Source organism: Chiloscyllium punctatum, chromosome 19 (assembly GCF_047496795.1).
Source record: "Chiloscyllium punctatum isolate Juve2018m chromosome 19, sChiPun1.3, whole genome shotgun sequence".
Taxonomy (NCBI): Eukaryota; Metazoa; Chordata; class Chondrichthyes; order Orectolobiformes; family Hemiscylliidae; genus Chiloscyllium; species Chiloscyllium punctatum.
In genome coordinates, this window is record NC_092757.1 from 41,732,368 (window position 1) to 41,745,062 (window position 12,695).

The window sequence follows — 12,695 nt, forward strand, 5'->3', positions numbered from 1 at the left end:
GTTTCTGTGTTGTACATTTCTATGACTCTGACATGCATTTCCATCAAGGATGGGCACCTCAGTACCTCACTCTACTCCAAACCCACAGATAACCTCACAATGCTACACTTCTCTAGCTTCCACCCTGAACGTATTAAAACAGCCAACTCGTACGGACAAGTCCTATGCACACGCAGGATCAGTTCAGATGAGGAGGGACGTGGCAGACATCTGAAGGTGCTTAAGGATGTCCTCATGAGAACAGGGTACAATGCTCAACTCATCGATTACCAGTTCCAACCTGTCACAGCGAGAAACCATAATGACCTCCGCAGGAGACAATCACGGGTTGCAACCGATCGGGTACCCTTCGTTGTCCAGTTCTTCCCGGAAGCCAAAAAAACTATGCCATGTTCTTTGCAGCCTGCAACACATTATCAATGTGGAAGAGCATCTCACCCAGGCCTCCACTTCTCACCTTTTTAAACAAACCTTAAACAGACGATTGTTCGCAGCAAACTGCCCAGCCTTCAGGACAACATTGACCACAATATGGTATAGGAGAAAGTGAGGACTGCAGATGCTGGCGATCAGAGCTGAAAATGTGTTGCTGGAAAAGCGCAGCAGGTCAGGCAGCATCCAAGGAACAGGAGAATCGACGTTTCTCCTGTTCCTTGGATGCTGCCTGACCTGCTGCGCTTTTCCAGCAACACATTTTCAGCACAATATGGTACAACCCTGTCATAGCAACCACTGCAATACATGTCAGTGTTCTCACAGATACCACTATTACCCACTATTAACCTACCATGTACACGGCAAGTACTCATGTGCCTCACCCAACTTTGTCTATCTCATACACTGCAGGCAAGGATGCCCTGAGGCATTATACATTGGTGAGACTGAGCAGATGCAACGACAATGGATGAATGGACACCACGCAACAATTACCAGGCAGGGGTATTCCCTCCCTGACCCCAGACTGGGAGCACTTCAGCGATCAGGGACATTCGGCCTTGGATCTTTGGGTGACTGACCATCTTCCACTGTGGACATCTGGATAGGCTACAATGCAAAGTGGCCAAGCGGAGGCTGATAGCCAAGTTCAGTCCCTTGGGGATGTCCTTAACCGGGACTTTGGGTTCATGTCACACTACAAGTGACCCCACTACACTTCTCGCTCTCTCATATATCTATGGGGTGAATTTGTATTTGGTGAATTATATTTGCAGATGCATTCTATTTTGCTCAAAAACATCTTGTAAACCGCATTTTGGAAATAGAACCAGTGAGACTCAAAACTGGGATACAGACAGACTAACCTCACACCTTTAAGGCATTGTCTGAGCTGAGATGTCACCTTTTGTTATAAAATCTTAAGTTATCTTGAGAAGGTCACTTAAAAGGAGTTCTGGTATTTACATATTAATGATCCGAAACCTGCAACCCATTCTAAAAGATGGAAGACTTAACAATAATCCAGGATTGTTCAGTATATTGTTTCCGTTGCATGATACTAATATTTTGCTATAAATTCTCTGTTTTATGGTCTTATGCTCCACAACCACCTGATGAAGGAGCAGCACTCCGAAAGCTAGTGCCTCCAAATAAACCTGTTGGACTATAACCTGATGTTCTGTGATTTTTAACTACATTTCAAAGAGACCTTGAAGGCAATTGAATTTACCCTCAACACCTTCCTTTCTGAAATAATGTCATTTCATGATACATAGTGTGCTGTTTGCGTAAAGTCAAGTAGACTTTGAGATTGTTTGCAACCTAACTCCTGAGATGGCATTGCTTGACTTCCATTATTAAATTAAGAGTGGCACTACCATTGCAACTAAAACATCGTCCACTCAACACCAGCCTCCCCTAAACTTAGGGACAGCTGGTAAATGATTGGATGGAGAACCTCCTGTGAGGTTCTGAGGTATGCAGTTCTGAGGAATGACCATGATTGTGGTGAATACTGGATGAGTGGTGCTGGAAGAGCACAGCAGTTCAGGCAGCATCCAACGAGCAGCGAAATCGACGTTTTGGGCAAAAGCCCTTCATCAGGAATAAAGGCAGTGAGCCTGAAGCGTGGAGAGATAAGCTAGAGGAGGGTGGGGGTGGGGAGAGAGTAGCATAGAGTACAATGGGTGAGTGGGGGAGGAGATGAAGGTGATAGGTCAAGGAGGAGAGGGTGGAGTGGATAAGTGGAAAAGAAGATAGGCAGGTCGGACAAGTCAAGGAGACAGTAACTGAGCTGGAAGTTTGAAACTAGGATGAGGTGGGGGAGGGGGAAATGAGGAAGCTGTTGAAGTCCACATTGATGCCCTGGGGTTGAAGCGTTCCGAGGCGGAAGATGAGGCGTTCTTCCTCCAGGCGTCTGGTGGTGAGGGAGCGGCGGTGAAGGAGGCCCAGGACCTCCATGCCCTTGGCAGAGTGGGAGGGGGAGTTGAAATGTTGGGCCACGGGGCGGTTTGGTTGATTGGTGCGGGTGTCTCGGAGATGTTCCCTAAAGCACTCTGCTAGGAGGCGCCCAGTCTCCCCAATGTAGAGGAGACCACATCGGGAGCAACGGATACAATAAATGATATTAGTGGATGTGCAGGTGAAACTTTGGATGTGGAAGGCTCCTTTAGGGCCTTGGATAGAGTTGAGGGAGGAGGTGTGGGCACAAGTTTTATAGTTCCTGCGGTGGCAGGGGAAAGTGCCAGAATGGGAGGGTGGGTCGTAGGGGGGGTGTGGACCTGACCAGGTAGTCACGGAGGGAACGGTCTTTGCGGAAGGCGGAAAGGGGTGGGGAGGGAAATATATTCCTGGTGGTGGGGTCTTTTTGGAGGTGGCAGAAATGTCGGCGGATGATTTGGTTTATGTGAAGGTTTGTAGGGTGGAAGGCGAGCACCAGAGGCGTTCTGTCCTTGTTACGGTTGGAGGGGTGGGGTCTGAGGGCGGAGGTGTGGGATGTGGACGAGATGCGTTGGAGGGCATCTTTAACCACGTGGGAAGGGAAATTGCGGTCTCTAAAGAAGGAGGCCATCTGGTGTGTTCTATGGTGTAACTGGTCCTCCTGGGAGCAGATACGGTGGAGGCGGAGAAATTGGGAATACGGGATGGCATTTTTGCAAGAGATAGGGTGGGAAGAGGTGTAATCCAGGTAGCTATGGGAGTCGGTGGGTTTGTAAAAAATGTCAGTGTCAAGTCGGTCGTCACTAATGGAGATGGAGAGGTCCAGGAAGGGGAGGGAGGTGTATTACCTGGTCCAGGTAAATTTAAGGTCAGGGTGGAATGTGTTGGTGAAGTTGATGAATTGCTCAACCTCCTCGCGGGAGCACGAGGTGGCGCCAATGCAGTCATCAATGTAGCGGAGGAAGAGGTAGGGAGTGGTGCCGGTGTAATTACGGAAGATCAACTGTTCTACATAGCTAACAAAGAGACAGGCATAGCTGGGGCCCATACGTGTGCCTTTGGTCTGGAGGAAGTGGGAGGATTCAAAGGTGAAATTGTTAAGGGTGAGGACCAGTTCGGCCAAACGAATGAGAGTGTCAGTGGAAGGGTACTGTTGGGGACGTCTGGAGAGGAAAAAACGGAGGGCTTGGAGGCCCTGGTCATGGCGGATGGAGGTGTAGAGGGATTGGATCTCCATGGTGAAGATGAGGCATTGGGGGCCGGGGAAACGGAAGTCTTGGAGGAGGTGGAGGGCGTGGGTGGTGTCTTGAACGTATGTGGGGAGTTGCTGGACTAGGGGGGATAGGACAGTGTCGAGGTAGGTAGAGATGAATTCAGTGGGGCAGGAGCATGCTGAGACAATGGGTCAGCCAGGGTGGTCAGGCTTGTGGATCTTGGGAAGGAGGTAGAACCGGGCAATGCGGGGTTCCTGGACTATGAGGTTGGAAGCTGTGGGTGGGAGATCTCCTGAGGTGATGAGGTTCTGTATGGTCTGGGAGATGATGGTTTGGTGATGGGGGGTGGGGTCATGGTCGAGGGAGCAGTAGGAAGAGGTGTCCTCGAGTTGGCATTTGGCTTCAGCGGTGTAGAGGTCAATGCGCCAGACTACCACTGCGCCCCCTTTATCCGCTGGCTTAATGGTGAGGTTGGGATAAGAGCAGAGGGATTGGAGGGCTGCGCGTTGTGAGGGCGAGAGGTTGGAGTGGGGGAGGGGGGTCGACAGGTTGAGGCGGTTAATGTCCTGGCGGCATTGGAAATGAAGAGGTCGAGGGCAGGTAATAGGCCAGCGCGGGGTGTCCAGGTGGATGCAGTGTGTTGGAGGTGGGCGAAGGGGTCCTCGGAAGGTGGGCGGGAGTCCTGATTGTGAAAGTAAGCTCGGAGGCGGAGGCGACGGAAGAATTGTTCGATGTCACGTCGTGTATTAAATTCATTGATGTGTGGACGGAGGGGGATGAAGGTGAGTCCTTTGCTGAGGACTGATCGTTCGTCCTCAGTGAGTGGGAGGTCTGGAGGGATGGTGAAAACTCGGCAGGGCCGGGAGCTGGGATCTGGTGTGGGTGTGGAGCTGGGAGTGGGGTCGGAGCCAGTACCTGGAGTGGGTGTGATGGTGGGGAGAATGGGGGTGGAGGCATGAGCAGGGGTAATGTTCCCCTTGGGGTTCTGGGGTGTGGGGATAGTGACAGTGGGGTCTGTTGGGGGCGTGTCAGCAGAATGCAGGTGAGTGGCGCTGGTGGGGGCGGAAGTGGTGGTGATCGTGGCAGTAGGGGTGGCGGAAGTCACTGAGCGTGTGGCATCAGCGATGATGTGAGGGGCGGAAGTGACTGTGGGAGTGGCCATGATGGGGGCGGACGTGACATCATCACTCAGCATGGGGGTGGTAGCTGCGTCAGCCGCATGGCTAATGGCGTTTCCGAGGCCAGGGGAATCTTCTGGAATGTTTGAGGAGCGCTGGTTATGGAGGTGGGTGGATAAAAGTTTGTTGTACTTACAGTTTTTGATGTTTGAGATGGAATTGAAATACTGTTTGTTGAGAGTATGAATTCTCCTGAGGATGTAGTACAGAGTGGGTCCTTTGCAATTCTGAGAGAGTGTGGCCCTCAGCTGAGGCAGGGCTGACTGGGGAGAGGTTAGGTGCCGGCGCATTGCTGCAAGCGTGGAGCGGAGGATCTTGCAGGAGAACCGTTGCTGGTGTTTTTGAATCTGTTAGTCTGTACTGTTTGTCCTGTTCGGGTCCGAACTCTGCTGGTTTAAAGGTGGTCTGGAGTCAAGGCTGTACAAATAAGTAATTCACTTTAGTGCATTATAGTTAAACACTTTTTAATAAAATAACACCTCGTCTCGTGTTAACATAAGAACTCGGAGCAGTAGTGGTTCGTTCAGCTTCTTGTTCCTGCTCTGCTATTCAGTACGATCATGGCTGATCTCATCTTGGCCTTAACTCCACTTTCTTGCCTGCTCCCACAACACTTCGACTTGTTCCTAATTTAAGATGTATCTATTTCCTCCTTAAATTTACTTAATGTCCTGGCATCCACTTTGCTCTGGGGTAGTGATTTCCATAAATCAATGATCCTTTTGATTTCTCCTAATCATGTCAGAACATAGAACAATACAGCACAGAACAGGCCCTTCGGCCCATGATGTTGTGCCGAACATTTGCTTAAGCACCTATCCAATTGCTGCTTAAAAGTCACCAATGATACTGACTCTGCCACTCCCACAGGCAGCGCACCACTCTCCCACCACTCTCTGGGTAAAGAACCTACCCCTGACATCCCCCCTCTACCTTCCACCCTTCACCTTAAATTTATGTCCCCTTGTAACACTCTGAAACTGCTACCCCTTATTCTGAGACAATCGCCTCTCATTCTAGATTGTGCCACATGAGGAAACATCCTCTCTGAGTACTTTGTCAATCCCCTTTTGCATTTCATATACCTCCATTAGAACTCATCTTATTTGACACATAGTGTCAGCTCTAAACTTTGACACACAAAGATGAGTGGTAGAGCTAAGTGTGCAGAAGGTTGTGAAACTTTGCAAAGGGACGTAGATACTTTGAGTGGGCAAAAGTCTTGCAGTTGGAATACAATGTTAATAAATGGGAAGTCATCCATTTTGATAGGAAAGCAGTAAAAAGGACTACTACTTGATTGGTAAAATGTTGCAGCTTGCTGCTGTGCAGAGGGATCTGGGTGTCCCTGTGCACAAATCACAGTAGGTTGGTCTGTAGGTACAACAAGTATTTAAGAAGGCAAATAGAATTTTGTCCTTCATTGCTCAAGGGATTGAGTTTAAAAGCAGGGAGGTTATGTTCCAGGAGTTGGAGTACTGCATGCAGTTTTGGTCGTCTTAGTTGAGAAAGGATGTACTGGCACTAGAGGGGGGTGCAGAGGAGGTTCACTAGATTGATTCCAGAGTCGAAGGGGTTGGCTTATGAGGAGAGACTGAATAGACTGGAATTATATTCATTGGAATTCAGAAGAATGAGGTGGGGGGGGGGGTGGAATCTTATAAAATTATGAAGGGAATAAATAAGGTAGAAGTAGAGAGGATGTTTCCATTGGCAGGTGAAACTAGGACAAGAAGGCATAGCCTCAAAATTAGGAGCAAATTTAGGACTGAATTGAGAAAGAACTTCTTCACTCAGAGGGTTGTGACTCTGTGAAATTCTCTGCCCAAATGAAATAGTTAACGATACTTCAGTAAATGTTTTTAAAGCCAAGATAATTCCTTTATTGTTTTAAGAAAAAGTAAGGGTTACAGCGAGAGGGTGGATAAGTGGAGCTGAGTCCATGAAAAGATCAGCCAAGATCTTATTGAATGGCAGAGCAGGCTCGCGCCTACTCCTACTCCTAGATCTTATGTTTATTCTTCTGAACTCCACATAGGAATTGCTTAAATTGCTCAGTCTTTCTTCATCTTTGGAATCAATCCTATGGATCTCTTTTGAACTGCTTCCAATGCAACTACATCCCTCCTCAAGAAAAGGAAATAAGTATGCAGTTCTCATGCAGTTGCAGTAACACTTAAATTTACCTGTCTTACATTTAAAATTTTGTTAAGCAAATGTATTAAGGGATGTAAAGACAGGCCTCAGATTAGCCATGATTTCATTGAATGTTAGAACAGGCTGGAGAGGTTGAGTAGCTAACTCGTGTACCTATCGATGTTCATGCTCTTTAGCAATAAATGGCAAAATTCCATTGTCTTCCCTCTTACCTGCAGTAGGTGCTAACTAGCTTCCTGTAATTAATACATGAGGGCACCTAAATTCATCTGCACTGAAGTACTTTGAGGTTTTTCCCAATTTAGATAATTGTTTGTCTTTCTATTCCTCTGACCAAATATGATTTGGAGATTCCAGTGTTGGACTGGGGTGTACAAAGTTACAGATCACACAACACCAGGTTATAGTCCAACAGGTTTAATTGAAGCACTAGCTTTCGGAGAGCTGCTCCTACACCACCTGATGAAGGAGCAGCGCTCCTAGTGCTTCCAATTAAACCTGTTGGACTATAACCTGGTATGTGTGATTTGTAACTCTGACCAAATAGATAACATTACGCTTGTCCATGTTAAACTTCATCTGCCAAACTTTGGCCCATTCATCGAACCTATCCAAATCCACTTGTAAATTTCTTATTTCTTCATTGTAACATTTCCACCTATTTTAGTGTCATTTGCAAGTTTAGCGATAATGCTTTCTACCCCTGCACCAATTCATTAACGTAGATTGTAAATAGTTAGGGTTTGACCATGTGGCACCACACCAAGTACATGTTGCCAACCTCAAAGGTCAATTTATTCTGAGTATGTACATAATGTAGTGGTCATGTCACTCACCAATAATCCAGAACCCCAGATTGGACATGTGTTCATTAAAACAAAATTGGAAAATAAATGTAACCATTATAGTTTGTGTTAAAAACACATCTGGCACATGAATCACATTTAGGGAAGGAAACTTTACCTTGTCTGGCCTGTATGTGACCCCTGTGATAACGTGGTTGACTTTTAACTCAACTTTGGGAAAATTGGCATGTGCAAACAATGCTGGTCTCATTGGTGACTTCTAAAATCCATGGACATAAAAAACAAAATTTTTATGGTAAACATGTGAATGTTTATTTTAAATGTCTTGATGAGATGATTTCAGTAGTGTGTTTGAGTACTCCTTTCTTAGGATCTGGATTCCAATCTATACCGATAGGATGAAGGACTGCTCAAACTATTGGTCGTGAGGGTTTCGAGAGAGATCAGTTTAAAAGTCTTAGCCAGGCATAAAGCCCAAATGATGGGACAACTCGCTAAACTTGACTCATCCTATGATGTTTTTAATTCAAGGTGAGACAGGTTCTGGGAAGACTACACAGATTCCACAGTATCTGTATGAAGCTAGCATCGGGCGACAGGGTATCATTGGCATCACGCAGCCCCGACGTGTGGCAGCAATATCACTTGCAGCTAGGGTTTCAGAAGAAAAGAAAACGGAGTTAGGCACATTGGTAAGATTTCGTTTTATTGCTTTTCAAAGTGTCATCATGAGTGGCAAGACCACCATTTGTTGCACGTTCCTGGTTGCTCTTGATGTGGAACTTCTAAGGTCAAAAGAAACAGGAACAAGAGTAGGACTTTCAGCCCATTGAGCTTGCCCCACCATTCTAGATCATGGTTGATCATCTCATCAATATCATTGTTGTAATTGAAAAATTTGATGCTGGAAAAGCACAGCAGGTCAGGCAGTATCCGAGGAGCAGGAGAATCAACGTTTCGGGCAGAAGTCCTTCCTCAGGGATGTGGGGGGTGAAGTTTAGAATGTTTGTTTAGATTAGATTCCCTACACTATCAATCAGGCCATTTGGCCCAACAAATCCTTACTAACCTTCCGAAGATTAACCCACCCAGACCCATTCCCTTATATTTACTCCTGTCTGAGGCATCTAAAACTATAGGCAATTTAGCATGGCCAATTCACCTGACCAGCACATCTTTAGATTGTGGGAGGAAACTGGAGCACCTAGAAGAAACCCACGCAGACACAGAATATGCAAACTCCACACAGATAGTTGTCCAAGGCAGAAATTGAACTTGCGTCCCTGGTGCTAGCCACCCAAGGGAACTGAGAGATAAATAGGCGGGTGGGGTTGGGGGAAGGTAGCTGTGAAGTCAATAGGTGATAGGTCAGAGGGGAGGGTGGAGCCGATAGGTGGGAAGGAAGATGAACAGGTAGGACAGTTCAAGAGGGTTGAATCTGGGATGAGGTTGGGGGAGGGGAGATGAGGAAACTGGTGAAATCAACGTTGATGCCATGTGGTTGGGGAGTCCCAAGGCAGAAGATGAAGTGTTCTTCCTCCAGGCGTGGAGTGGTTTTGATTTAGCAGGTGGAGGAGGCCCAAGATTTCCATGTCTTTGGCGGATGGTGAGGAGGAGCTGAAGTGATCAGCCACAGGGTGGTGGGGTTGTTTGGTGCATGTGTCCGAGAGATATTCCCTGAAACGTTCCGTATGTTTGCGGCCTGTCTCCCCGATATGAAGAGACCACACCAAGAGCAACAGACACAGTAGATGAGGTGTTTGAATCTGCAGAAGAATCTTTGTCAGATGTGGAAGGATCCTTTGGGGCCTTGGACAGAGGAGAGAGGGGAGGTTTTACACCTCTTGTGGCAAAGGAAGGTGACTGGAGTGGAGGTTGGGTTGGTGGGGGGCATGGACCGAACAAGGGAGTCGCAGTTTCCTACCAATGAATTGTAGGGTTGTTTGAAGTTGATAGGGTTGTTAAGAAGGCACATGGTGTTTTGGCTTTCATTAGTAGGGGGAATTGAATTTAAGAGTTGCAAGGTTTAGCTGCAACTTTATGAAACCCTGGTTAGACCACACTTGGAATATTGTGTCCAGTTCTGGTCGCCTCATTATAGGAAGGATGTAGATGCTTTAGAGAGAGTGCAGAGGAAATTTACCAGGATTGGAGGTCATGTCTTATGATGAGAGGTTGAGTGAGTTAGCGCCTTTCACACTGGAGAGAAGAAGGAAGAGAGGTGACTTGATGGAGGTGTACAAGATAATGAGAGGCATAGATAGAGCAGATAGCCAGAGACTTTTCCCCAAGGCAGAAATGGCTGTCACAAGGGGTCATAATTTTAAGATGATTGGAGGAAGGTAGAGGGGAGATAGAACAGAACATAGAATGTTACAGCGCAGTACAGGCCCTTTCGCCCTTGATGTTTTGCCAACCTGTGAAATTAATCTGATGCCCATCTAACCTATACTGTTCCATTATTATCCATATGTACGTCCAATGCCCGTTTAAATGCCCTTAATGTCGACAAGTCTACTTCTGTTGCAGGCAGGCAGCTTCACGCCCCTACTACTCTCTGAATAAAGAAACTACCTCTGATATCTGTCCTAAATCTATCACCCCTCAATTAAATCTGTGTCCCCTCGTGTTAGCCTTCACTATCCAAGGAAAAAGGCTCTCCCTGTCCACCATATCTAAGCCTCTGATTAACATATGTCTCAATTAAGTCACCTCTCACCTTATCTTCAACGAAAACAGCCTCAGTTCCCTCAGCCTTTTCTCGGAATGGTTTCCTTCCATACCAGGCAACATCTTAGTAAATCTCCTCTGAATCCTTTCCAAAGCTTCTACATTGTTCCTACAATGCGGTGACTAGAACTGCATGCAATAATCCAGGTGCAGCCTTGCCAGTGTCTTGTAAAGCTGAAGCATGACCTTGTGGCTCCAAAACTCAATTCCCTTATCAATAAATGCCAACACACCATATGCCATCTTAACAAACCCTATCAACCTGATAGGGTTTCAGGGATTTATGCACATGGACACCAAGATCTCTCTGTTCATCTACACTGCCAAGAATCTTACCATTAGCCGAGTATTCTGCATTCCTGATACTCCTTCCAAAGTGAATCACCTCGCACTTTTTTCTGCATCAAACTCCATTTGATATTTCTCAGCCCTAGCTCTGCATCTTTTCTATGTTCCTCTGTAACCCACGACATCCTTCGGCACTATCCACAACTCTGCCTACCTTAGTGTCATCGGCAAATTTACTAACCCATCCTTCCATGCCCACATCAAGATCATTTATAAAAATGACAACAGCAGTGGCCCCAGAACGCATCCTTATGGTACACCGCTGGTAATTGAGCACCAGGATGAACATTTCCCATCAACTACCACCGTCTATCTTCTTACAGCTAACCAATTTCTGATCCAAACCGCTAAACCACCTTCAATCCTGAAACTCCATATTTTGTTCAATAGCCTACCATGTGGAACCTTATCAAACATATACACCACATCAACTGCTTTACCCTCATCCACCTGTTTTGTCACCTTCTCAAAGAACTCAGTAACGTTAGTGAGGCACGACTTACCCCTAACAAACAGTGTAGACTATCCTTAATCAAATTATTCCTTTCCAGATGATTATAAATCATACCTCTTATAACCTTTTCAAACACCTTACCCACAACCGAAGTAAGGCTCACTGGCGTATAATTACCAGGGTTATCCCAACACCCCTTCTTAAACAAGGGAACAACATTTGCTATCTTCCAGTCTTCTGGTACTACTCCTGTCGACAATGATGACATAAAGATCAAAGCCAAAGGCTCTGCAATCTCTTCCCTGGCTTCCCAAAGAATCTGAGGATAAATCCCATCTGGCTCCGGAGTCATATTTTCAGATCTTCCAAAATTGCTAAAACCTCCTCTTTGTAAACCTCAATCCCATCTAATCATGTAGCCTGTATCTCTGTATTCTCACTAACATTTCCCTTTTCCAATGTGAATACTGCCGCAAAGTATTCATTAAACACTTCCCTATGTCCTCAGATTCGATACACAACTTCCGATGACTATCTTTGAATGGCCCTAATTTTACTCTTTTATTCCTGATATATCTATAGAACGCCTAAGGGTTTTCTTTGATTCTATTCGCCAGCAAGTTCTGATGTCCCCTCTTAGCCCTCTCTTTCGATCTTTACTGGCTAACTTGTAACTCTCAAGCCCCCTAACTGAGCTTTCACACCTCACGTAAGCCGCTTTCTTCCTCTTGACAAGAGCTTCAACATCTTTAGTAAACCATGGCTCCCTTTCATGAAAACTACCTCCCTGCCTGATAGGTATGTACTTATCAAGGTCCTGAGTGGCTGTTCCTTGAATAAGCTCCACATTTCATGTACATTCATCTTCTGCAGTTTCCTTCCCCATCCTATGCATCCTAGATCTTGCCTAATCGCATCATAATTGCCTTTCCCCCAGTTGTACCTCTTTCTCTGCAGTATATACCTATCCCTGCCCATTGTGACTGTAAACATAATGGAATTGTGGTCACTATTGCCGAAGTGCTCACCTACCAAATCCCTGCAACAATTTGGAGGCCTATAGAAAGCTCTCAACAGAGTGACCTCCTTTCCTGTTTCTAAGCTCAGCCCAAACTACCCCAGTGGATAAGCCCTTGAGTGTTCTCTCAGCTGCTCTAACACTACCCTTGATTAACAATGCAACATTCCTCCACCACCACCACCCCTTTTACCATGTTCTCTGTTCTTGCTGAAACATCTAAATCCCGGAATCTGCAATAACCATTCCTGTCTCTTCTCTAGCCATGTCTCTGAAATGGCCACAATATCGAAATTCCAGGTACAAACGCATGCTGCAGGTTCATCCACCTTATTCCGGATGCTCCTGGCATTGAAGTACACACATTTCAAACCAACAAACCATTTCAAACGAAAGTCAACACACCTTACATCG

The 12,695-nt window shown here is 46.2% G+C and overlaps 1 protein-coding gene across 4 annotated transcripts in view; it reads left to right on the forward strand.

Moving 5' to 3' along the window:
- dhx33 (DEAH (Asp-Glu-Ala-His) box polypeptide 33) overlaps positions 1–12,695 on the forward strand; it is a 91,442-nt gene that overhangs the window by 4,166 nt on the left and 74,581 nt on the right. For 3 of the 4 annotated variants that reach the window (XM_072589253.1, XM_072589254.1, XM_072589255.1), the window contains exon 2: positions 8,263–8,423. The exons of the other annotated variant lie outside the window; for it this stretch is intronic. In XM_072589253.1, coding sequence (XP_072445354.1) covers positions 8,263–8,423 — 161 coding nt within the window. The remainder of the gene's footprint in view (positions 1–8,262; positions 8,424–12,695) is intronic. 4 annotated transcript variants of the gene reach the window in all.